Source organism: Geotrypetes seraphini, chromosome 2 (assembly GCF_902459505.1).
Source record: "Geotrypetes seraphini chromosome 2, aGeoSer1.1, whole genome shotgun sequence".
In the NCBI taxonomy this organism is placed as follows: domain Eukaryota; kingdom Metazoa; phylum Chordata; class Amphibia; order Gymnophiona; family Dermophiidae; genus Geotrypetes; species Geotrypetes seraphini.
The window spans coordinates 492,241,992-492,265,935 of NC_047085.1; the positions used below are offsets into that span (position 1 = coordinate 492,241,992).

Below are 23,944 nucleotides of genomic sequence, written 5' to 3' on the forward strand. Positions count from 1 at the left end.
TATTTGAGTTAACATTTTTCTCCCTTAAAAGGGGGGGATGTACTCGGTTAATATTCGAGTATATACAGTAACTCTAGGAGACAGCCCAAAAACTTAGGAGCCAACATTTAAGACCTTTCCCACCCTTCCAACATTGTCTCAAGTGAAGTTTAAGGGAGAGGAGGGTTGGCTTCCTCTCACAGATTAACAGTGGCCCTTTTAGAAATTGACTTACTAAAGGTTTTTTTCTCTCCTATTTTGTGTCTGTGGGCAAAGTTTAGTAAATCAATTCTTTAAGGAGCTTCTGCTAATCAACTGCAGAAGTCTATACTTCCTTGTATCCTGGATGTTGTTATCTGTCTAAAAATGTTATTGGTTAAGTGGAATACCAATGCTCAAATTAAATTAAAATTAAACATTAATGGCCTCCCTTCCCAAATTATGCTGCTAGCTGTGTGACAGCACCCTCTAGAAAGGTGAAGCAAAGAAGCACTTGCCTCTTTGTCTCACCTACCACCATAGCCTGGGTCCCAATCAGTTTCTCTCTCATACAACTCTCTCCCAGCCTTCACTTAGACTGAACGTCTCTGTTTTTCCCACCCCAATTTTCTCTAGCCTTCTCTCTGTACCCCCTAGCCCCTTTTCTTCCAAATCTTTAGTGCCAATACAACTTCAACTCACACCCAGATCTACCTTCTATACCCCCATTCCCCGAGCCCCATTTTTCACTCATACTTTCCTCCAACCCCCAGGCCCTTCATTTACATTTCCTCTTACCCAGCTCCTATCAAACAACTTCCTTCCTACCCATCTGTTTACCAGGCAGCAGGAGAAGAAGAAAGCAGCATGACTCAGGTCCCCTCGCTCTGCTGACCAGGGCAAGGTTACTGCTTTGAACCATCCGGGGCACCATATAGTCACATGATTCAAAACAGTAGAAACACGGACATGGCAGAGGTTGTGCCACTGCTTTCCCCCTCTTCTTTTTCCTGCCCGCTGAGTGTGGGAGGGAGAGAATCAGATAGGAAGGCTCCCTAAGCCCCTGCAGCAATTCCACAGGAAGGGATTTTTCAGTTTTTCCACTGGTTATGGAATCAGAGGAGAGCAGGGGACCCTGAACAGACATATAAAAAAGACACACATAGAAATTGTGATCTAGAAAAAGCTTGTCACCCCATTACAGATATCTATAGAATTCCAATTCCTATCACAATCATACCAAGAATTGATCTGTAAATAGTTTATCTGATATTTTAGGATGAAAACACAAGAAACAGATTCCTCATACCATTTGCCTCAATGCTTTCACTCTAATACAGTGGTCTCAAACTCAAACCCTTTGCAGGGCCACATTTTGAATTTGTAGGTACTTGGAAGGCCTCAGAAAAAATTGTTAATGTCTTATTAAAGAAATGACAATTTTGCATGAGGTAAAACTCTATAGTTTATAAATCTTACCTTTTGGCTAAGTGTTAATAATAATTTATAGCTAAAGAGACATATGATCAAGAAACTGTTTTATTTTACTTTTGTGATTATGATAAATATACCAAGGGCCTCAAAATAGTACCTGGCGGGCCACAAGTTTGAGACCACTGCTCTAATACGTAGCAACATGAACTAAACCTTACACAAGAAGATGAGAGGATCGAAAAGAACGACACGGTGAAAGAATTTGTCACCGTTTCTGTCCCCACGGATAACTGTGGGAAACCAACCCGTGTCATTCTGTAGTGTCCATCTCAACCTCAGTCCTTCTACACAGCATGTTTCAATGCAAGGCGCGAGGGTTAGTGGTTGCGCCCATTCATACTCTGATTCTTCCCTCTCCCCTTAAAGAATGACATGGGGGATGGTTTCCCACAGTTATCCGCAGGGCCGGGAATGGTGACAAAATCTGTCACCATGTCATTCTCTATGAGAGCCCTTGATACCACTTATAACCTGGTAATACCACCACTCAGAGATTTAATCTAGGATCAACCTAAGCTCACCTCCCCTGGGCTGTACCTGAACTTGGAGGACTTATAGCCACTCTGGAGATTGTAAAATGATGGAAATACTTGGTCTGGCAAGTACATAAAAAGCCAGAAGAACAAAGTTTTCTCCTATCATTCAGGGAGGAAAAGAGTCAAAAAAAAAGGAGATGGAATCAGAGCAGGAAGTATGAGGTCCACTAATGCATGTTTGCATTAGAAAAGCCTAATTAACACTTTGACTCACCAGAGATGAAAAACTGAGTATTACTCACTAAGCCATCTACTCTAGCCTATACAAATTAACTTGCCAACCTCCACAACTCTCTCATCAGCAACAATCTACTATCCCAGGGGTAGGCAATTCCAGTCTTTGAGAGCTGGAGCCAGGTCAGGTTTTCAGGATATCCACAATGAATATGTATGAGATGGATTTGCATGCACTGCCTCCTGAGATGCAACTCTATCTCATGCATATTTATTGTGGATATCCTGAAAATCTGACCTGGCTCCGGCTCTTGAGGACTGGAATTGCCTACCCCTGTACTATCCAACCAAGCAAAAAGAGAACCACTACATAACAGAGGTGCAAGACCTACAGACAGACATGAACAACCTACCGCCTCAACTATAAACCTCCAGAAATTAGAACACAGATCATTCATTTGGAAATCAGGCAATAGCTCATCCAGTACCAGAAATGTTTCAAACAACAAATGGGAGACAGCAAAAGAGTCTTTCAACCTAGGGTGGCTAATCATTATTTAATCTTCCCCTCCGCCACTCCCAGAATATCACAAATTCCAAGTCTCCCTCTTAGAAAATCTCCAATTCTATTCTCTCCCCTCCCTGCATCATCTCTCAAAGGGAAGCCTGAAAGAGCAGGGGCAAGGATGTTTAATTAACTGGAGACAGCATCACACAACACTGAAGCCATCTCCTCAAGCTACCACCATCCTGACACACTTAAAATAGTTAGAAATTTATCAGGACAAGCTCATGATATAACCGGTTACTTCAATCTTATCTCCAGAGCCAAATAGCTATCTTGTAATCTTTTGGATATGATCAAAATCCCCTCTTATTGTAATCCACCTAGAACCGCAAGGTATTGGCAGAATAAAAGACACCAATGTAATGCAATGATTGGTGCAGTCTCCTGTCAATTAAACCTCCTTGGTTTCTAATAGGCTGTTTTGGCAACAAGTTCTGCCTATTGGCTACACATCAGGTAATGGGCCAAGCCCACTCCCACCATCTGTTACTTAAACCTCCTTGGGTGGGGTCACTGTGGGGCCTATTAGGGGCACACTCACTCAGCCCCTGCACTCACTGCCTTTTGTTCAGAGTATAGAATGACACGGTGACAATTTTTTCCCCGTTCCCGCTGGAACTCATTTTCCCGTCCCTTCAAGTTCTTTTCCTGTCCCTGCCCCATTCCTGCAAGCTCCGCCCTCATTTGCACAAGCCTCAAACTCTTTAAAATCGTAAGTGCTTGAAGCTTGTGTGGTCAAGGTAGAGCTTACAGGAATGGGGCAGGGATAGGGACAGCAACAAAACTCGACGGGACAGGGAAATTGAGTTCCTGCGGGGCCGGGGAAAAATTTGTCCCTGTGTCATTCTCTAGTTCAGAGTGTGACCAGAGTTGTGATGTTTGTGAGACAGCGGTGAGACAGGAAATGAAACTGAAGGTCTCCAAGTGGGGGGAAGAGTCCACCAGGAAAGGGGAAAATAGGGATCCACGATTGGCAGTATGTACTGTAAGCGGACAGGCGGGATCTTTGCTGTACCTATATTTGCATCATCATAGACAGAAGCCTAGTAGGTCTGAGCCCTTAACATCATGGTCAATGGCATCTCATATCAATCACCCTGGCTTGTTTATTTAAGTGCTTATAATTATCCAACTGGCAGCAGCACCATCCCTGTAGGTTGATGCTCAGAATCTAACGCCAGTGCTAATCTGCACAGAATATTGAGAGGGCTCTAGCGCAGGAAACATGCACACGAAAGATTAGCGCAAATAGTATTTAAATGTAGTCAAAAGGATGCTAATGAGGTCATTTCCTGTTCCTTCCCCAATGCTCAGAGAAACAGCACACAAAATAAACTCACCCTTACTGCTGGAAACCTAAAGCCAGCTCAAAACTGGTGTTGGGATGCTTGAAGAAAAGATTTCCTACGATTTTCTCCTTAATATCTGCCAGTTTTGATTGAATTTGGAAGTGGAAAGAAGCCCTTGAAAGCCTCTTAAGCACTGGGAGTGAGAAACATATATGTGCGAGTCCAAGCAAAGCCAAAAATTAAAGCACACGTTGGCACCTGTTTTCTGCGCTTAAAAGGGAAGCCTTCCAGTGAAAAGCATTTTTGAAATGCTTATACTTAAAGGTGCAGACTGAGGAACGGTGCCAACGTATGCTTCACTTCCAGATTGGCCTGGGCAGGTGCACCAAACCTGCACTTACCGTGAGACTCTTGTGCTCGTGTGCCAGACACGTTCCTCCCCCTTAACTTTCAGTCTCACGGTGCAAAGAGAGATGTAGCTAGCACTGAACAAGACTGGCCAAATGCCCAGGGCTGCCCAATGCCAGGGGCTGCCTGCAAATAAACCCTCCCCTCCTGCGTGCCAAGATCCAGCAGCTCCTCCTCCTGCGCTGATTTACTTACCCGCCTGCAAGATCCTCCACAGCTACAGCATCACATACAACATTAAAAGAAACATAGAAGATGACGGCAGAAAAGGGCTACAGCCCATCAAGTCTGCCCACTCTGCTTACCCACCCCCTGTCTATGCCCTAATGACCCAATTTCCTTATCTTGACCCTCGTAGGGATCCCATATGGGTATCCCATTTATTCTTAAAGTCTGGCACGCTGTCTGCCTCGATCACCTGCACTGGAAGCCTGTTCCAATGATCAACCACTCTCTCTGTGAAGAAATACTTTCTGGTGTCGCCATGAAATTTTCCGCCCCTGAGTTTGAACCGGTGCCCTCTTGTGGCCAAGGGTCCCTTGAGAAAGAAAATATCATCTTCCACTTCGACACGTTCCGTGAGGTACTTAAATGTTTCGATAATGTCTCCCCTCTCCCTACATTCCTCGAGAGTGTAGAGCTGCAATTTGTTCAATCTCTCTTCGTACGAGAGACCCTTGAGCCCCGAGATCATCCTGGTGGCCGTCCGCTGAACCGATTCAATTCTGCGCACATCTTTACTGTAATGTGGCCTTTCTGGCTAGGTGGACTTTTCCTCTGATGCATCCCGCCGAGCTGATGCAACTTCCTGTGAGCTGGATGCAATGCTGAATCTGGAAGGGGCCCAGAACGGGAGGGGAGGGCCTAGGGGCATCTCAGACCTCCTACCCAGGTTCCACCGAGTCCCAGCTATTATTTGCATACAGTTCCTGCACTATTCCCGGGCACTGTTTACCATAGCACCAGAGTTCTAAGCATCAGCCTTCTTGAATGTTGTCCCCCTCCCCTATAGCTGAAAAAGTTGGCTTCAATACCCTTTGTGCCTGTAAAGGAACTTAAAATTAAATCTGAAAATGAGAGATCTCACATTACCTCCCAGTAAAAGACTTGAATGGGGTGAGCTATAGAAGTGTGACGAATTCAACCAGCAAAGGTGGTGCAAGAATCACCGAGCAAACCAATGAAGGGGAACCCATAAAATCCCAAACCCAACACCCTTCCCCAAAGTCTTCTAGAGTAAAGACCAACCCTTGTACATACAGAAAAGTTTCTAGAGCTGACGGCTGGTAGCTGGCATTACACTTTAGTATTTTGGACAGGAGTAACTGGGCAGGCTGCTATCATCTATTTTGCTCATAGTAACATAGTAACATAGTAGATGACGGCAGATAAAGACCCGAATGGTCCATCCAGTCTGCCCAACCTGATTAAATTAAAATTTATTATTTTTTTTTTTCTTCTTAGCTATTTCTGGGCAAGAATCCAAAGCTTTACCCAGTACTATGCTTGGGTTCCAACTGCCGAAATCTCTGTTAAGACTTACTCCAGCCCATCTACACCCTCCCAGCCATTGAAGCCCTCCCCTGCCCATCCTCCACCAAACGGCCATACACAGACACAGACCATGCAAGTCTGCCCAGTAACTGGCCTAGTTCAATATTTAATATTATTTTCTGATTCTAAATCTTCTGTGTTCATCCCACGCTACTTTGAACTCAGTCACAGTTTTACTCTCCACCACCTCTCTCGGGAGCGCATTCCAGGCATCCACCACCCTCTCCGTAACAAGTAGAATTTCCTAACATTGCCCCTGAATCTACCACCCCTCAACCTCAAATTATGTCCTCTGGTTTTACCATTTTCCTTTCTCTGGAAAATATTTTGTTCTACGTTAATACCCTTTAAGTATTTGAACCGTCTGAATCATATCTCCCCTGTCTCTCCTTTCCTCTAGGGTATACATATTCAGGGCTTCCAGTCTCTCCTCATACGTCTTCTGGCGCAAGCCTCCAATCATTTTCGTCGCCCTCCTCTGGACCGCCTCAAGTCTTCTTACGTCTTTCGCCAGATACGGTCTCCAAAACTGAACACAATACTCCAAATGGGGCCTCACCAATGACCTGTACAGGGGTATCAACACCTTCTTCCTTCTACTGACTACGCCTCTCTTTATACAGCCCAGAATCCTTCTGGCAACAGCCACTGCCTTGTCACACTGTTTTTTCGCCTTTAGATCTTCGGACACTATCACCCCAAGGTCCCTCTCCCCGTCCGTGCATATCAGCTTCTCTCCTCCCAGCATATACGGTTCCTTCTTATTATTATTAATCCCCAAATGCATTACTCTGCATTTCTTTGCATTGAATTTTAGTTGCCAGGCATTAGACCATTCCTCTAACTTTTGCAGATCCTTTTTCATATTCTCCACTCCCTCTTCGGTGTCTACTCTGTTACAAATCTTGGTATCATCTGCAAAAAGGCACACTTTTCCTTCTAACCCTTCAGCAATGTCACTTACATACATATTGAACAGGATTGGCCCCAGCACCGAACCCTGAGGGACTCCACTAGTCACCTTTCCTTCCTTTGAGCGACTTCCATTAACCACCACCCTCTGGCGTCTGTCCGACAGCCAGTTTCTGACCTAGTTCACCACTTTGGGTCCTAACTTCAGCCCTTCAAGTTTGTTCAACAGCCTCCTATGAGGAACTGTATCAAAGGCTTTGCTGAAATCCAAGTAAATTACATCTAGCATATGTCCTCGATCCAGCTCTCTGGTCACCCAATCAAAAAATTCAATCAGGTTCGTTTGGCACGATTTACCTTTTGTAAAGCCATGTTGCCTCGGATCCTGTAACCCATTAGATTCAAGGAAATACACTATCCTTTCTTTCAGCAACACTTCCATTATTTTTCCAACAACTGAAGTGAGGCTCACCGGCCTGTAGTTTCCTGCTTCATCCCTGTGACCACTTTTATGAATAGGGACCACATCCGCTCTCCTCCAATCCCCAGGAATCACTCCCGTCTCCAGAGATTTGTTGAACAAGTCTTTAATAGGACTCGCCAGAACCTCTCTGAGCTCCCTTAGTATTCTGGGATGGATCCCGTCTGGTCCCATCGCTTTGTCCACCTTCAGTTTTTCAAGTTGCTCATAAACACCCTCCTCCGTGAACGGCGCAGAATCTACTCCATTTTCTCGTATAACTTTGCCAGACAATCTCGGTTCTTCTCCAGGATTTTCTTCTGTGAACACAGAACAGAAGTATTTGTTTAGCACATTTGCTTTCTCCTCATCACTCTCCACATATTTGTTCCCAGCAACTTTTAGCCTAGCAATTCCATTTTTTATCTTCCTCCTTTCACTAATATATCTGAAAAAAATTTTATCTCCCTTTTTTACATTTTTAGCCATTTGTTCTTCCGCCTGTGCCTTCGCCAAAAGTATCTCTCTCTTGGCTTCTTTCAGTTTCACCCTGTAGTCCTTTCTGCTCTCCTCTTCTTGGGTTTTTTTATATTTCATGAACGCCAGCTCTTTCACCTTTATTTTCTCAGCCACTAGGTTGGAGAACCATATCGGCTTCCTTTTTCTCTTGTTTTTATTGATTTTCTTCACATAAAGGTCCGTAGCCATTTTTATCGCTCCTTTCAGCTTAGACCACTGTCTTTCCACTTCTCTTATGTCCTCCCATCCTAACAGCTCTTTCTTCAGGTACTTTCCCATTGCATTAAAGTCCGTACGTTTGAAATCTAGGACTTTAAGTATCGTGCGGCCGCTCTCCACTTTAGCCGTTATATCAAACCAAACCGTTTGATGATCGCTACTACCCAGGTGAGCACCCACTCGAACATTAGAGATACTCTTTCCATTTGTGAGGACCAGATCCAATATCGCTTTTTTCCTTGTGGGTTCCGTCACCATTTGTCTGAGCAGAGCCTCTTGAAAGGCATCCACAATCTCCCTACTTCTTTCCGATTCCGCAGACGGAACATTCCAGTCCGCATCCGGCAGGTTGAAATCTCCCAACAGCAGAACCTCCTCTTTCCTTCCAAACTTTTGGATATCCACAATCGAATCCTTATCAATTTGCTGCGATTGAGTTGGAGGTCTGTAGACTACACCCACGTAGATAGAAGTTCCATCTTCTCTTTTCAGAGCAATCCATATCGCTTCTTCCTCTCCCCAGGTCCCTTGCATTTCCGTCGCTTGGATATTGATCTTTACATAGAGAGCTACTCCTCCACCTTTATGACCATCTCTGTCCTTCCTAAAAAGATTATATCCCGGTATGTTTGCATCCCATCCATGTGATTCACTGAACCATGTCTCTGTGATAGCAACAATATCTAGATCTGCCTCTAATATCAGGGCTTGCAGATCATGAACTTTGTTGCTTAGACTGCGAGCATTTGTGGTCATCGCTTTCCAGCTATTTTTCAGCGATAATCTCCTTTTTTGTATGGATTTTTGTGTCCTTTCACTTTCCGTTGCAATACTAAGAAATGAGTTGCTGATATTGCTTATGTTGCAGCCTTTACTACTATCACATCTTTTCTTTTGCCGGGGGTGGTCTCTATAATTGTCCTTCGTACATACACCACCCCCACCTTCTAGTTTAAATGCCTAGAAAAATATTGTCTAAATTTCTCTGCAAGGTTTCTTTTTCCTGCTGTAGTAATATGTAGCCCATCAGTGCAATATAGCTTCTTGTCCTTCCATGTATTTCCCCATCCTCCTATGTACCTGAAGCCTTCTTGATGACACCAGGCTCTGAGCCATCTATTAAAGTCCTCTGTGTTTTTCACTCTTTGCTCTCCTTTTCCATATGCAGGCAGTATTTCAGAAAAAGCTAAAGTCTTTACAAAAGGTTTCACGCCCTCACCAAGCTCCCGAAAAGCTTTCTGTGCTGCAAGTGTGGAGTTGTTCAAGAAACCAGAAGAGGTCCCTCAAGACTTGTGTCCCCATAGCTGCTGTGCGCCCTGTCCTCACCTTGCTGTTCTGGATCAGTCTTAGGATATGTTCAAAGCAGTTCTTGCTGAGGAAGACTGCCTGCAGGACTGGCCTGTCTCCACAATGCAACATTTCAGGGATGGCACCTAGAAGAAGATTTAAAAGACAATAAAAAAACAAACAAACAAAAAAAAAGATTATCACTCAGTGAACTGAAGCAGCATTACAGAAATGAACTAGGATAAGACCCATTGAAGTAAAGCAGCAAACAAGGGTGGGGCAAACGGGGATAACACGAAGCCCTCCAATAAGTTTGGGTGTTTTTGCTACAAAGTTCTCTTTCAAGAAAATAAACAAAAAACACGCTAGTGTAATTACTGTAACTTCTTAAAAGTCTTTTTGAAACTCCATATTCCTTATACTTTAATCAGTGGATAGATTGTGCTCAGAGACATGGAGGAAAAAGGGGACAGAAAGTCCCCAAAAAACCTCACCACCCAATCACTGCAAAACTTCCACCTTAACACACTTTTTTTATATGTGCATGACTTGAAAGATTGTATTATTGAAAAAGCACTTATCTTTTATATATAGCTCTTTGGCCTCGACGTGCCACGTTTCAAAATTTCTTCAGGAAGCCAAATGGTAACAGCGAAAGACTCTTAAGTCTTCCAGAATGGGTGTCAGTCTCTGGTCTAGCTTGCAATTCAGCTTTCAGTGAAATTTTGAAACGTGGCACGTCGAGGCCATAGAGCTATATATAAAAGATAAGTGCTTTTTCAATAATACAATCTTTCAAGTCATGCACATATAAAAGTGTGTTAAGGTGGAAGTTTTGCAAATGATTGGGTGGTAAGGTTTTTTGGGGGACTTTCTGTCCCCTTTTTCCTCCATGTCTCTGAGCACAATCTATCCACTGATTAAAGTATAAGGAATATGGAGTTTCAAAAAGACTTAAGAAGTTACAGCAATTACACTAGCGTGTTTTTTGTTTATTTTCTTGAATTTTTTCACGCTGTTTGATTTTTTTAAGTTATTTTCCTCCTGTGTAGTTCTGACAAAGTTCTCTTTGGCATGACACCCACTTATCTATTTGAATCATTTTCCATTGTTCAATTTAAACATTTGCGAAATACTCATGGGTTTTTTTTTCTTCCAATTTTCCATCAATAAAAGGATGTCGTTACAAGAAATACAATCACCGATTGTTATCTGACCAGGCGGCTCTTGGGATGGGGAATTGAAACCCCTATTATTAAGTTCTGAATCTTATCATTTTAGAAAGCAACTGAAGACCTATCTGTTTGGTACTTAATTAATTCTGATTCTTTGTATTGTTCTTAAATTTTGTAAACCACATTGAAATTCTTGGTTACACAGTCTAGAAATTGACAATTAAGTTAGATTAGGAGCTGCCATCTATAGAACCTGGAGCAAGCCTCTAATTTGTTGATATAAACTAGATCATGAATTCCTTCCCGAGATTAGGACAACGAGTGAGAGTGATCAGCAGCATAGTGGGGGAAAGAGGTGCCCGGAGTATTGTATGCTCCCCCCACCCCAAGTACCTCTTCAAATCTTCACCAGCAGCGAGCATCTCCCTACTTGCTACTCATGTTGGTCTCAAGCTCCCCCTTCGACCAGGAAGTGATATCAGAAGGAGAGTTGAAGGTGGCACAAGCAGCAGAAAGGAGATGTTGCTCGCTGTCAGCAAAGATTTCAAGAGCATCCAGTGCCTCCACTAAGACGGTGTCCAGACAGTCTACCTCCCTCCCATGCCACTGAGAGAGATTAACCCTTTGGAGTGCAGGTACGCACGGAGCATGCTGATCCGGAGTGTGAGGAGCCCTTCTTCCCAGTGACTCAATGACTCTCCCTCCAGGGATGCTACAGGCCGATCTGCGTTAAGGACCCTGAAGTAGCTGTCCAGGATGACGCCGATTTCCACCCGGCGCTGGGCTGGGCTGCTGGAGTGCAGGATATGAACCATTCCAATCAGACTCATGAGGGTCAGCTGGAGTAACCTGGGATCCCTGGTGCCATGGGCCTCTGGACAACACCAGCTCTGGAGGACCAGCATGAACACCTCCACCAAACCTGGTGTGATGAGGAGAAGGGCATTGTGCTGAAAGAAAGAGAGAAAGAAACTTATTTGCTATGTAACGTATTCAAGCACAGGTCTGATGTCTATGATACACAAGGGTTGGGAAGGGATTCTGAATTTAGCCCAGACCTTTTTCAATAATAGCTCTCAGCGAATTATACTCAGGTACAGCTGGTGTTTTTCTGTCCCCCAGAGGAATTACAATCTAAAAGAGCAATTATATTACTAGGTGTTGTGCACTTATGCAGTTCTTCCAAGCAAACCATTCATTCATCATTTGTTTCACTTTCATTTAAGGACCCCTGAAGAAGGCTAAAAACGCCAAAACATAGACCTTGTTGGGTCCGAGACATGTTTCCATTCTTTTTTTTATCTTTATTGAGTTTATAAAGCTAACAAAAATGCAATACAGTATCTATACAAATAATATTAATCACATATCAATATCACATATCAATATCACATATCAATATCACATATCAATTAATCACATATCAATATCAATCAAAATACATACAACATTAACCCCCCCTACCCTACCAACATTTTCATAAGGGAATAGAACCATACAAAAGAAATCCCCCCTCCCTCCCTCTCCCTGTGTGTGTGTGCATTATACCAACAGAAATAAAGGAAAAGACAACTATAATATTTCCATTCTGACATTATTTGTTGCCATTTTTATGAGCAATTGGTAAGAACTTCAAATATATTCAATGTTGATGTTTTTATATTTGGACATTTGATCTCAATAAAAAAAAAATTTGAGGGGGGACCAACGGTTCTTCTTGACATCCAGAGACTATTGTTCCTCTTTGTTTTGCTAAGATAAGTGTCATTTTGCAGCTAGAACAACGGGAAGCAGAAGCAAGTGGCCTTCGCTCCTGCCCCGATGACTCACTGGACCACCAGGGATGCTCAGGGGGCCTACTTGGAAGCGATGGTGGTGGTAGGGGTCGTTTTTAGGTTATTGGTCTGACATCCAATATTCAGCCAAGGCCTACATAAGAGCCAGGGGCAACACATGCCCAGAGAGCCCCTGTACCTGCATAGTTGCTGGCACTGCATATCAGGTCCTAATTCACCCCCGCAGTTGTCAGCCTTTAAAAAAAATCACCAACTACAATGTATTCTCAACCATTGGTTACAATGTATTCTCAACCATTTGTGTGGCTGACTATCCTGCTGTCCACGGAGAACCTACGTTACAGGTAAGTAACTACACTTTACAGGTCTCCTCACCCACCATCTGGTACTGGAGAAATAAATTTCACCTCTTAATGGTTTGGGAATCTATGTCGGCTCATTTTTCTAGACGCCGGAGTAAAGTCTTTAAATCTGTTTGGTCCTCTTATCTGGACACTCTATCCCTTAAGGTAAAGAGTCAAATTTTAAACAGGCTACAAAAACCAGTGGTTCCTTTGTTACCTTCTGTCACTCATTAAGTGGGTGGGTTGGAGGTGTGGGAGGAGGGAGGGAAAGAGAGGAAGGGGTGGGCAAGCTATAGGGTAATTTTGTAAGCCGAGTCTGGGTTGTAAGAACCAACACTTGGACTCAAAGTTGTTTTGCCTGTTTGTATCTTTTGGGATTTGGGTCACTGCTATTGTAAACCTTTGTATCAGTGTCTGTGTACTTGACTTGTTCATTTGAATAAATCATAAAAAAAAAAAAAATAACCAACTGCCATCTGCTGAATACTGACTTTGCAAGACATCCCTACAACACAATATTGCCACCAGCATGCCTCATTGTAGGGGTGGTGATAGCCGGTGCATTTTTTTTTTCTAGCAAAACAGATGCCAGTGCTCGGATACCAGGCCATTCTTCAGGGGAGGGGCAATCACTTAGTAGTCCCCTCCATACCAAATGTGAAAGGGGTATTGGGAGGTCTAGGTCTTTCTCACTTATAGCCCCTCAGCTCTGGAATTGAATACCTATAGAGAAGATGGGACTGAGGGGTGTAATAAACATGAGGCGGTTGATAAGATGGCTATGAAGCTTCAGGTCTGGAATTGATTACTTATGGAGCTGACGGGACCAAGGAGTATAGTGAAGTTATTGCTGAGATTTAGTGTCTTTGGTCTTTTGTTACTTGGCCGTCTTCACTTTTAAGGGGGGGGGTTCATTTGCAAAAGGGTTTCTTTAGGATTAATGTGCTAGTTATGTTGAGTGGAAGTTTTTGTGTTGGGTAGGTTCCTTGAAGGGGCGCACAATGACCCTGGGTGTATGGTGTGTGAGTTTTTGGTAGTGTGTGTGTTACCAGTTTTTAGATTGGGCTTTTCAGAGGCCTCACTAGGTATCCAAGGGCTTATCATTTTGGTCTTATATCTGTATTTCTTACCTGACATGCCCAAGTTTACATTGCATTGTTTCTGAATCCCCCCTGCCACACAGCCAGAAACCTTAGCTCTCTCTTTTCAGTTAGTATTAGTAACTGAAGGAGTGAAACATTACTTTTTCTGTAGATGTGCATTTTACCCTGGCCAGGCTCTGCTCGTGTGCATATTTGCTTGGCTATCCTAGACAGGTCTGCCCTACCTGGACTGGGTAGAGCAGGAATATAACTGCATTATGCCCTAGTATTTTAGGACTTTGGAGCTTATTTCCTGGTATTACATTTCTGTGCACTATGGAAATATAGTTGCCATCTCTGCAAGCAAGATCCTCCATTTGTCCCCTCCCCAAGCACAGGAGGTTAGAAACTGTCCGTCTGAAACCAGAAGCTGTGTGAACTGATTATTCTGCTGCTGGCATCATATTAAAGGTACCAATCGTATCCTATTTCCTGTGTGAAAGTGTGAGTTTGTAGTCTATGCACATTTTGTCATCTGAAAATACAAAAGAACCCACAGATACAGTCTAGATCAGGGGCGTCAAATTCCCTCCTCAAGGGCCGCAATCCAGTCAGGTTTTCAGGATTTCCCCAATGAATATGCATGAGATCTATTTGCATGCGCTGCTTTCAATATATGCTTATAGATCTCATGCATATTCATTGGGGAAATCCTGAAAACCCAACTGGATAGTGGCCCTTGAGGAGGACTATGAAGCCTCAGCTCTGGGCTCCTCCCATAAGCATGTTTGGGTGCAGGTCCTGAGTGGTTCCCAACCCTGTCCTGGAGGACCCCCCCAGGCCAGTTGGGTTTTCAGGATAGCCCTAATGAATATGCATGAGAAAGATCTGCACATAATGACGGTGCCAGGCATGCAAACCTGCTCCATGCATATTTATTAGGGCTATCATGAAAACCCAACTGGCCTGGGGGTCCTCCAGGACAGGGTTGGGAACCACTGGCGCTAAACTGATGAGATAAGAAAAAAGACCGCCAGACAAAGATAATCAATAAAAGGTTACCTGGCTGCCGGTGATAATGGCTCCAATGAGATGGATAAATCGCAGCTTGAAAGACTCTGGTAGGAGTTCCCCATCTTGAAAGCTCTCTGTACAAGAAAGAGGGGAGAGAAAAAGAAAAGACATTATTTATTTATTTATAATTTATTTTACCAACGTATAAACCGCTTAAAATCTAAGTGGTGAACATAAAAGAACACACATAATATTAGGAGAGACAAATAAAAAAAAATCCCCCCAAACAACTCAACTCCAATAAATTAGCACTAAACATTCACAAAACTAAATCGATCCTCTTTACTTGGAAAAAGGACATAATTTTGAGTTCTCCTTTCGTCCTTAACGCTATTCCCTTAAAGTCAATGTGTTCCTTAAAAGTCCTTGGTGTTATCATCGATGACAAACTATTGTTTCACGACCATGTTAGTAATATAGTCAAAACCTCCTTTTTCAAATTAAGGATGATTCGCTCGATCTCTAAATTTCTCGAGCCAAAATCCATGAATATATTAATTCATTCTCTGCTCATAGCCAAAATTGATTATTGTAATTCTTTTTTTTTTTAAACGTATGTTTATTAGCAGTGAAAGATACACCACCCAACAGGGCGCAACATCAAACTACATCAAGGCAATAAGTGTCCAGAACAAGCAAAAGAACAAGACAGAGGCAAAGCCTCCCAAACAGATCCCCCCGCACAAAGACAGTGTGCAGCAAATATAAGAGGCACCTAGGGCATCTGAAGCATAAGCGGTAGAGGACAGCAGAAATAAATAAAGTCGCCCAGTGGGGACGGCGATCTCACACCCATTTGTCTTTTTTCACCAATCACACACTGCACCATCCACACCTCTCAAGCAAAGCACACAATCCCTCGCTCCCCTCCCTCCCTCCCCCCCCGCCCTCCCACCCCTCCCGGGGACATCAAAGCATAAAAGCGAGAAGAATCATTGGGGCATATCATGGGCGTTACAAGGAGAACATAGAATGAAAAAAAAAAAAAACTCGATAGGCACCAGTCCCCCGTCCTGTTCAGGTGATGGCACCAAGTCCCTCAGTCTCTCCCACAGGCTTACATAATGCTGTTTAAGCACACTCGGAGACCGAGCATACAATCAAATTTCGAACTGAATTACTTCCCGAAGTCTACTCCTCCAGTGCGGTATCGGAGGTGGCTCCACCGACATCCAATAAGTCAAAATCAATTTTTTCACTACAAGTATTACATTATAAAAGAATCTACATTGGGGGATAGTGAAACCCTGATCCTGAAGTGATGTCTGCAGACCCAGGAGAAGAAACCCATAGTCCCATTCAACAGTGCGTTGCACAGCACGCTCCAGCAGGGTGAGGGCCTCCCGCCATATACCCAATTTGGGGCATTCCAGAAAAGAGTGAAGGTACGTGCCTACGCTGATCTTGCATTTAATACAGAAATCACTGTCCCAGAACCCTAGGCGCGCCCCTCGCTGAGCAGTGAAGTAGGCCCGGTGGATAATCTTATACTGGAGTTCCTGGAAGTCAGCGGATTTAGTGTAAGAATATAGAGTGCTGAAACAACTAAAAAATGTGGTTCAGATATTTCCTGTCCTATGTCCCGTTCCCAGGCGGAGCGCACAGGAGTAAGCACCGACAAGGGAAGAGACGTTTTGAGGACTCTGTACCAGTGAGCAAGGGAGTTAGCTATGGGTGGGGTAGCCGAAAAAAGGGTATCCAGAGGACCCTTGACCCAAATTTCATCACCTCCTCTACGCTCAACATCCCAGTAGTGACGCACTTGAAAGTAAGAAAATAAGTAACAAGAAGGAAGGCCCCACGCCTCCCGCGTTTGTTGGAAGGATGGGAATCCATCGGGAGATAAATCAAGGAGGTGTTCCATCGCTTGGCAGCCTCGAGCCGCCCATTGCTGAAATATTGATTTACCCCAGCCCGGCTGAAACCTGGAGTTCCCTACCAGACGTAGAAAAGGTGACACCTCTGTCGACAACTGTTGTCTGCACCGCCACCATCGCCATGCCATTCGGAAAGGTCGTAAAAAACAAAAGCATATAAGGTATCGCCTCCTGACGATGTAATGTATTCAGAAAGTGAAAAGGGGAGCTCCAGCCGACTAGCCAGCCCCGGGGGGAATAACGATAGCACCCAGTGTAGCCCTCATGGATCCAGTCCTAATGTTCAAAGGAGTTATGATTCTAACTTTGAGAGTTATGCCCTTAAATTGGCCTCTCTGAAAATTTACTAGGCCCGAGTGCATAAATTTTTTACTGAAAATGTCACTTTTTAAATTTAATTTCTTAAATTTAACAGGTAATATGAGCAGATTTAGGAAGAAGTTTTGGGCTTAGCAATGATCTTCAGCACTAGGGCTCATAAATTAGGCCCGTATAGCTAGGCAAACAAATGGCAGGCCTAAATTTATGAGCATAACTTTTAAGCTCCTAAATTAAGATGGATTTTCAGTTGTAAATAGGGATCACATTTAGGAGCTCAACTTTTCTGAATATTGGACCCACTTTATTTAATTTCTTATATATCTGTTGTATTTTTCTGTCCCTGGAGGGCTCACAATATAAATTTGTACCTGAAAAGTTTTGGTACAGACAAAATGATTTAATTCAACAAGGCAGAGAAAGCCTGGTCTAAAACTGATAAGTAGTTTCAAAAGGGGTGAGTGAGGGGCGCTCCAGGTATATGATGCCGCAAGGTAGGAAGGGCAGAATCAGGAGTCGGAGGTGGAGAGAGGAAGGGCACAAAGAGAATGACCTGCCGAAGAAGGTTGTTCAAAGGAGAGAAGGGAGAGATAGGAGAGAAGAGGTAATGAGGAGCTACCAAGTGAATGTATTTGTTTGTGAATCCAAACTCCAGTAAAAATAATCCTATTTTGTTTTCCAAACACAATCACATTCAGTAATGGAGGAAAAGGCCTCAGAAGCCGTAGGAAGCAAACGCTGTCCCTTGGCTATAGGAGAGAGAGCTCCTCTACTAGCTTCTATCATATGCTTTGAAAAACCTCCAATGATGTCATTCAATAAATTGTGATTATATATAATGTGCTCAGATTAGTAAACCAAGCAAAAAGTATGAAAAAAAATGCTTATCTGAATAATGTCCAGCTCTGTCATTCAGGGTCAGCTTTCTTTAGTCGGCACGATTTAAACAGGACAGAAAAAAAAATTAAGGATTTCTCATAAAAAAGAGCAAGGAAATCTCAATATAATCCCAGGGAAAGCAGGAGAAATGGCAGCTTTACCAAAAAGCACAGTTACTTACCGTAACAGGTGTTATCCAGGGAAAGCAGGCAGATATTCTTAACGCATGGGTGACGTCACTGATGGAGCCCCGGTACGGACCTTTTTAACTAGAAAGTTATAGTTGGCCGCACCGCGCATGCGCGAGTGCCTTCCCGCCCGACGGAGGACAGCGTGGTCCCCAGTTAGGATAAGCCAGCTAAGAAGCCAACCCGGGGAGGAGGGTGGGACGTAAGAATATCTGCCTGCTGTCCCTGGATAACACCTGTTACGGTAAGTAACTGTGCTTTATCCCAGGACAAGCAGGCAGCATATTCTTAACGCATGGGTGACCTCCAAGCTAACAGAGAGGGAGGAGGGATGATTGGCCATTAGGAAAATAAATTGTGCAACACAGATTGGCCGAAGTGTCCATCCCGTCTGGAGAAGGCATCCAGACAGTAGAGAGTAGTGAACGTGTGAACTGAGGATCAAGTGGCAGCCTTGCAGATTTCCTCGATGGGCGTGGAACGGAGGAAAGCCACAGAAGCAGCCATAGCTCTGACTCTGTGGGCCGTGACAGCACCTTCCAGTGATAGACCGGCCCAAGCATAACAGAACGCAATACAGGCGGCAAGCCAGTTGGAAAGCGTCCGTTTAGAGACAGGACGACCTAGACGGTTAGGATCGAAGGTAAGAAAGAGCTGAGGGGACGAGCGGTGAGCCCTGGTGCGGTCAAGGTAGTATGCAAGGGCACGCTTACAATCCAGCGTGTGCAACGCCTGTTCCCCAGGATGAGAATGGGGTTTAGGGAAAAAGACAGGCAACACAATGGACTGGTTGAGGTGAAAAGCCGAGACCACCTTGGGAAGGAATTTAGGATGGGTACGCAGAACCACCTTGTCATGGTGAAAAATAGTGAACGGTGGATCGGCGACCAGTGCATGAATCTCACTAACCCTCCTGGCGGAGGTGACGGCAATGAGGAAAAGCACCTTCCATGTTAGAAGTTTGAGTGAAGTTGTGGCAAGAGGCTCAAAAGGAGGTTTCATGAGGGCTGATAAAACCACATTCAGGTCCCAGACAACAGGAGGAGGCTTCAGAGGTGGTTTGACATTGAAGAAGCCTCTCATGAACCGGGAAACCAGTGGATGAGCCGTGAGAGGTTTTCCGAGGATAGGCTCATGAAACGTAGTGATGGCACTAAGGTGGACTCTGATTGAGGTAGACTTGAGGCCAGCGTCGGACAGGGAAAGCAAATAGTCCAGTACAGTTTCCACCGCCAAAGAGGTGGGATCGTGACGATGCAGTAGACACCAAAAGGAGAACCTGGTCCACTTCTGATGGTAACATTGAAGGGTGGCCGGTTTCCTAGAGGCATCCAAAATGCGACGGACGGGCTGAGACAGATTCTCTGGAGAGGTTAGCCCGAGAGAAACCAAGCTGTCAGGTGGAGCGAAGACAGATTGGGATGTAGTAGAGACTGATGCTGCTGCATAAGTAGAGTAGGAAACACAGGAAGAGGAATGGGCTCCCTGGAGCTGAGCTGAAGCAGGAGGGAGAACCAGTGTTGGCGAGGCCACCGAGGAGCGATGAGAATCACGGTGGCCCTGTCCCTGCGGAGTTTGGATAATGTCCGCAACATCAGAGGTAGAGGAGGAAAGGCATAGAGGAACCGATCCGTCCAGTCGAGCAGGAATGCGTCTGGGGTCAGACGATGAGGAGAGAAGAGTCTGGAACAGAACTGGGGCAGCTGATGGTTGTGAGGAGCTGCAAAGAGGTCCACCTGCGGAGTGCCCCAGCGAGCAAAGATGGAGTGGAGTGTTGGAGGGTCCAGAGTCCACTCGTGAGGTTGAAGGATGTGGCTGAGATTGTCGGCCAGGGAGTTCTGTTCGCCCTGGATGTATACAGCCTTGAGGAAGAGACTGTGGGCCATGGCCCAGGTCCATATTCGGATGGCCTCCTGACAGAGGAGGGGAGATCCGGTGCCGCCTTGCTTGTTTATGTAGTACATGGCGACTTGATTGTCTTTGCACAGGAGAAGAACCTGAGGGCAGAGAAGGTGCTGGAAGGCCTTGAGAGCATAGAACATGGCTCTGAGTTCCAGGAAATTGATGTGATGTTGACGCTCCTGAGGGGTCCAGAGTCCCTGGGTGCGTAGATCTCCCAGGTGAGCTCCCCACGCATAGGGGGAGGCATCCGTGGTTATGATCATGGAGTGAGGGGGTAGATGGAAGAGTAGACCCCTGGAAAGATTGGAGTAGTTCAACCACCATTGAAGAGATTGCTGAAGAGACGATGTCACAGAGATGGGATGAGAAAGAGGATCCGTGGTCTGCGATCATTGGTTGGCTAGAGTCCACTGAGGTGTCCTGAGGTGGAGTCGAGCGAGAGGAAGTACATGGACCGTCGAGGCCATGTGGCTCAAGAGGACCATCATCTGTCGAGCTGGGATGGTTTGATGAAGGAGCACCTGACGACAGAGGTGGAGCAGGGTCCGGTGTCGGTCGGGGGGGAGAAACGCCCTCATCAGAGTGGTGTCGAGAACTGCTCCGATGAACTGAAGTCGCTGTGTGGGAAGCAGATGCGACTTGGGGTAGTTGATCTCGAACCCCAGGAGATGGAGGAACGAGATGGTGTGTTGAGTGGCTTGTAGCACAAGCAGAGACGTAGGTGCTTTCACCAACCAATTGTCCAAGTAGGGGAACACCTGGAGGTTGTGAGACCTGAGAAAGGCCACCACCACAATAAGGCACTTGGTGAACACCCTGGGCGATGATGCGAGGCCAAAGGGTAGCACCTTGTACTGATAGTGGCATTGCTGTATCTGAAATCGGAGGTAGCGACGTGAATGCAGATGGATTGGAATGTGAGTGTAGGCCTCTTTGAGGTCCCAGGAAACATAGCCAGTCGTGTTGAGAGAGAAGAGGGTAAAGCGTGGCAAGGGAGAGCATTCTGAACTTCTCCTTGACCAGACACTTGTTGAGGTCCCTGAGATCGAGGATGGGACGGAGGTCTCCTGTCTTCTTGGGTACCAGGAAGTAGCGGGAGTAGAATCCCTGACCCCTTTGGTCCGGAGGCACCTCTTCGATGGCATTGAGAAGAAGGAGGGATTGGACCTCCCTCAGGGTCTGATGTGATGACCTCCCAACGGCTGAGGAAGAGTTGGAGGCGACCTCCGATCGGCTGAGGAAGAGGCAATGATGTTGGGAGACTGGCTATGCCCTGGAGAAAAGAGTCAAAAGGACTGAGATGGTTTTGATGGAGGTAGAGGCTTGGCAGGTTGGTGAGACTGAGGGCGAGCCTGAGTTTGATGTTGTTGCCGAGATCGGCGCGGCTGCTGATGAGGCGGGTTGAGAGGTCTGGCCGAGAACCTGCGCTGGTAGGAAGACTGCTGTCTGTAGGTGCGAGCAGGTGGAGTCTTCTTTTTAGGTTTGATCAGAGTGTCCCACCTGGTCTCATGTGCGGAGAGTTTCTGGGTTGTGGAGTCCAGGGACTCTCCGAAGAGTTCATCACCCAGACAAGGTGCGTTTGCCAGGCGGTCCTGGTGGTTAATGTCTAGGTCAGAGACTTTCAGCCATGCCAAACGACGCATAGCCACCGCCATGGCAGAAGCGCGAGAGGTCAGCTCAAATGAGTCGTAGATGGAACGAACCATGAATTTCCTAAGTTGGAGGAGGCTGGAAATATGCTGTTGGAAAAGAGGGACCTTACGTTCAGGAAGATATTTCTGTAAGGAGGAGAGCTGTTGCACCAGATGCTTCATGTAGAAGGAGAAGTGGAAGGTGTAGTTGTTGGCTCTATTGGCTAACATGGCATTTTGGAAAAGGCGCTTACCAAATTTATCCATGGTTTTACCCTCTCTGCCAGGAGGGGTGGAGGCATATAGACTGGAACCCTGAGATTTTTTCAAGGTGGATTCCACCAGGAGAGACTCGTGGGGCAATTGAGACTTGTCAAAACTTGGGATTGGAATAACCCGGTACAAGCTGTCTAACTTACGAGGGGCTCCAGGAACCGTGAGGGGAGCTTCCCAGTTTTTATAGAAAGTTTCCCGTAAGATGTCGTGGACGGGCAACTTCAGGAACTCTTTGGGAGGTTGTTCAAAGTCTAGGGCATCGAGAAAAGCTTGAGACTTTTTAGAGTCAGACTCCAAGGGAATGGAAAGAGCTGCTGACATCTCCCTAAGAAATTTGGAGAAAGAGGATTGCTCTGGTTTTGAGACAGTGTTGGTCATGGAGGGTTCTTCATCGGTTGATGAAGCGTCCTCCTCGGTACCGTGAGGGGAGTGTTCCCACAAGTCTGGGTCCCTAACGTCTGGGTGTGTACGTTTGGACATCGGTGTGGAGGGCTCGGCATGGCGGGTCTTTGAGAGAGATTTGTCCGAGCGCACCGAGGCGGTACCGGGTGAGGAAGACTGATATCGTTCCTGGGACCAGACAGGGGCGGCAGCATCACGGGTATGTACTGTAGGTGTTTCTGCCAAGAGCACCGGCATGGAAGTATTAAGCGGTACCAAGGGGGTCGATACCGATGGAACGGTGTGGGGCTCGGACCGGTCCCGTACCGGAAGGTGCGGTGCCAGCAACGCCGGCAACAGTTGTTGGAGCTGTTGTTGCAGCTGCTCCTGTAACTGTGTTTGGAGTATGGCCGCGATGCGGTCATCCAGGGGAGGCACCGGTACCGCTCTTTTCTTCTTCGGTACCATAGGTGCCGCTCTACGCTCCGGCGATGAGGAGGCCGATGATGAGGCACTCACCGAGATCGGAGCAGAGCGTTTGCGGGGCCGGTGCGGTGCCGGGAGGGCCGGTGTCGCAACCGTGGTAGGAGGGCGCTCAAGGGAAGAGGGAGGCTTCTTAGCCGGCTTACCTGGGCCCAACGATCCCGAGGAAGGATCCGGTGGTGTCGATGTCGTCGGTGCCGACTTTTGTGGTGCCGTCGACGTCGCAGCCGGTTCCATGGCAGATCCGGTACCAAACAAAATATTTTGCTGGATCTGCCGATTTTTTTAAGTACGCTTTTTAAGCGTAGCACAGCGGGTGCAGGTGTCAGCCCGATGCTCTGGACCCAAGCACTGGAGGCACCAATTGTGTGGGTCGGTGAGGGAGATCGGGAGTGCACACCGCTGGCACTTCTTAAAACCCGGTTGAGGGGGCATGAAGGGAAACACGGCCTCTGCAAAATCGAATCCGGAGGCCTGTATGATGGCAACAGGCCCCGCTGGGGCCGGTCTGAAAAAATAAAGAAAACTCGACGAGTTTTTTTTTTTTTTTGAAAACAAAAGTAAAGGGAATCCGATAATAAAAAAGGAAAAAATTTAGAAAATACGCGAGCGGGAAGGCAAAAATTAGTTTTTCAACGGCCGTTGAAAACACATACGTCTTCTTCGCTCCGCGGAAACGAAGAAACTGGGGACCACGCTCTCCTCCGTCGGGCGGGAAGGCACTCGTGCAAGCGCGGTGCGGCCAACTAGAACTTTCTAGTTAAAAAGGTCCGAACCGGGGCTCCGTCGGTGACGTCACCCATGCGTTAAGAATATGCTGCCTGCTTGTCCTGGGATAATATGATACCTTGTCACTAAGCCAGAAACGCAGCCTAACTACAAGGCCAATATTGACCTGCACCAAAACCTGAGATTTATCTATCATTCTCGCTGTACCCTTTATTATATTTCACTATTTCTATTTTGTATATTATTTCTTTCTTTCTGTTTGTTTTGATGGACTTAATCACATGATGTATTGTGCAAAACAGGTATACTCGTCATGCCAATAAAGTTATCTGAGTTGCAGGGAGAGAGACCGTTTACATTACAGGAAACGGGGTCCAAGACCAACATTTCCTTCAAGGAGTGGAGAGTTGAAACTTATGCTGCCTGTATGT

At 45.7% G+C, this 23,944-nt stretch overlaps 1 protein-coding gene across 3 annotated transcripts in view; it reads right to left on the reverse strand.

Annotated features, from left to right (window-relative positions):
* Window positions 1-23,944, reverse strand: part of NBEAL2 (neurobeachin like 2) — a 408,006-nt gene that overhangs the window by 210,028 nt on the left and 174,034 nt on the right. For all 3 annotated transcript variants that reach the window (XM_033931896.1, XM_033931894.1, XM_033931895.1), the window contains exons 7-9: window positions 14,838-14,923; window positions 11,197-11,503; window positions 9,418-9,524 (exon numbers count right to left, since the gene is read on the reverse strand). In XM_033931896.1, coding sequence (XP_033787787.1) covers window positions 9,418-9,524; window positions 11,197-11,503; window positions 14,838-14,923 — 500 coding nt within the window. The remainder of the gene's footprint in view (window positions 1-9,417; window positions 9,525-11,196; window positions 11,504-14,837; window positions 14,924-23,944) is intronic.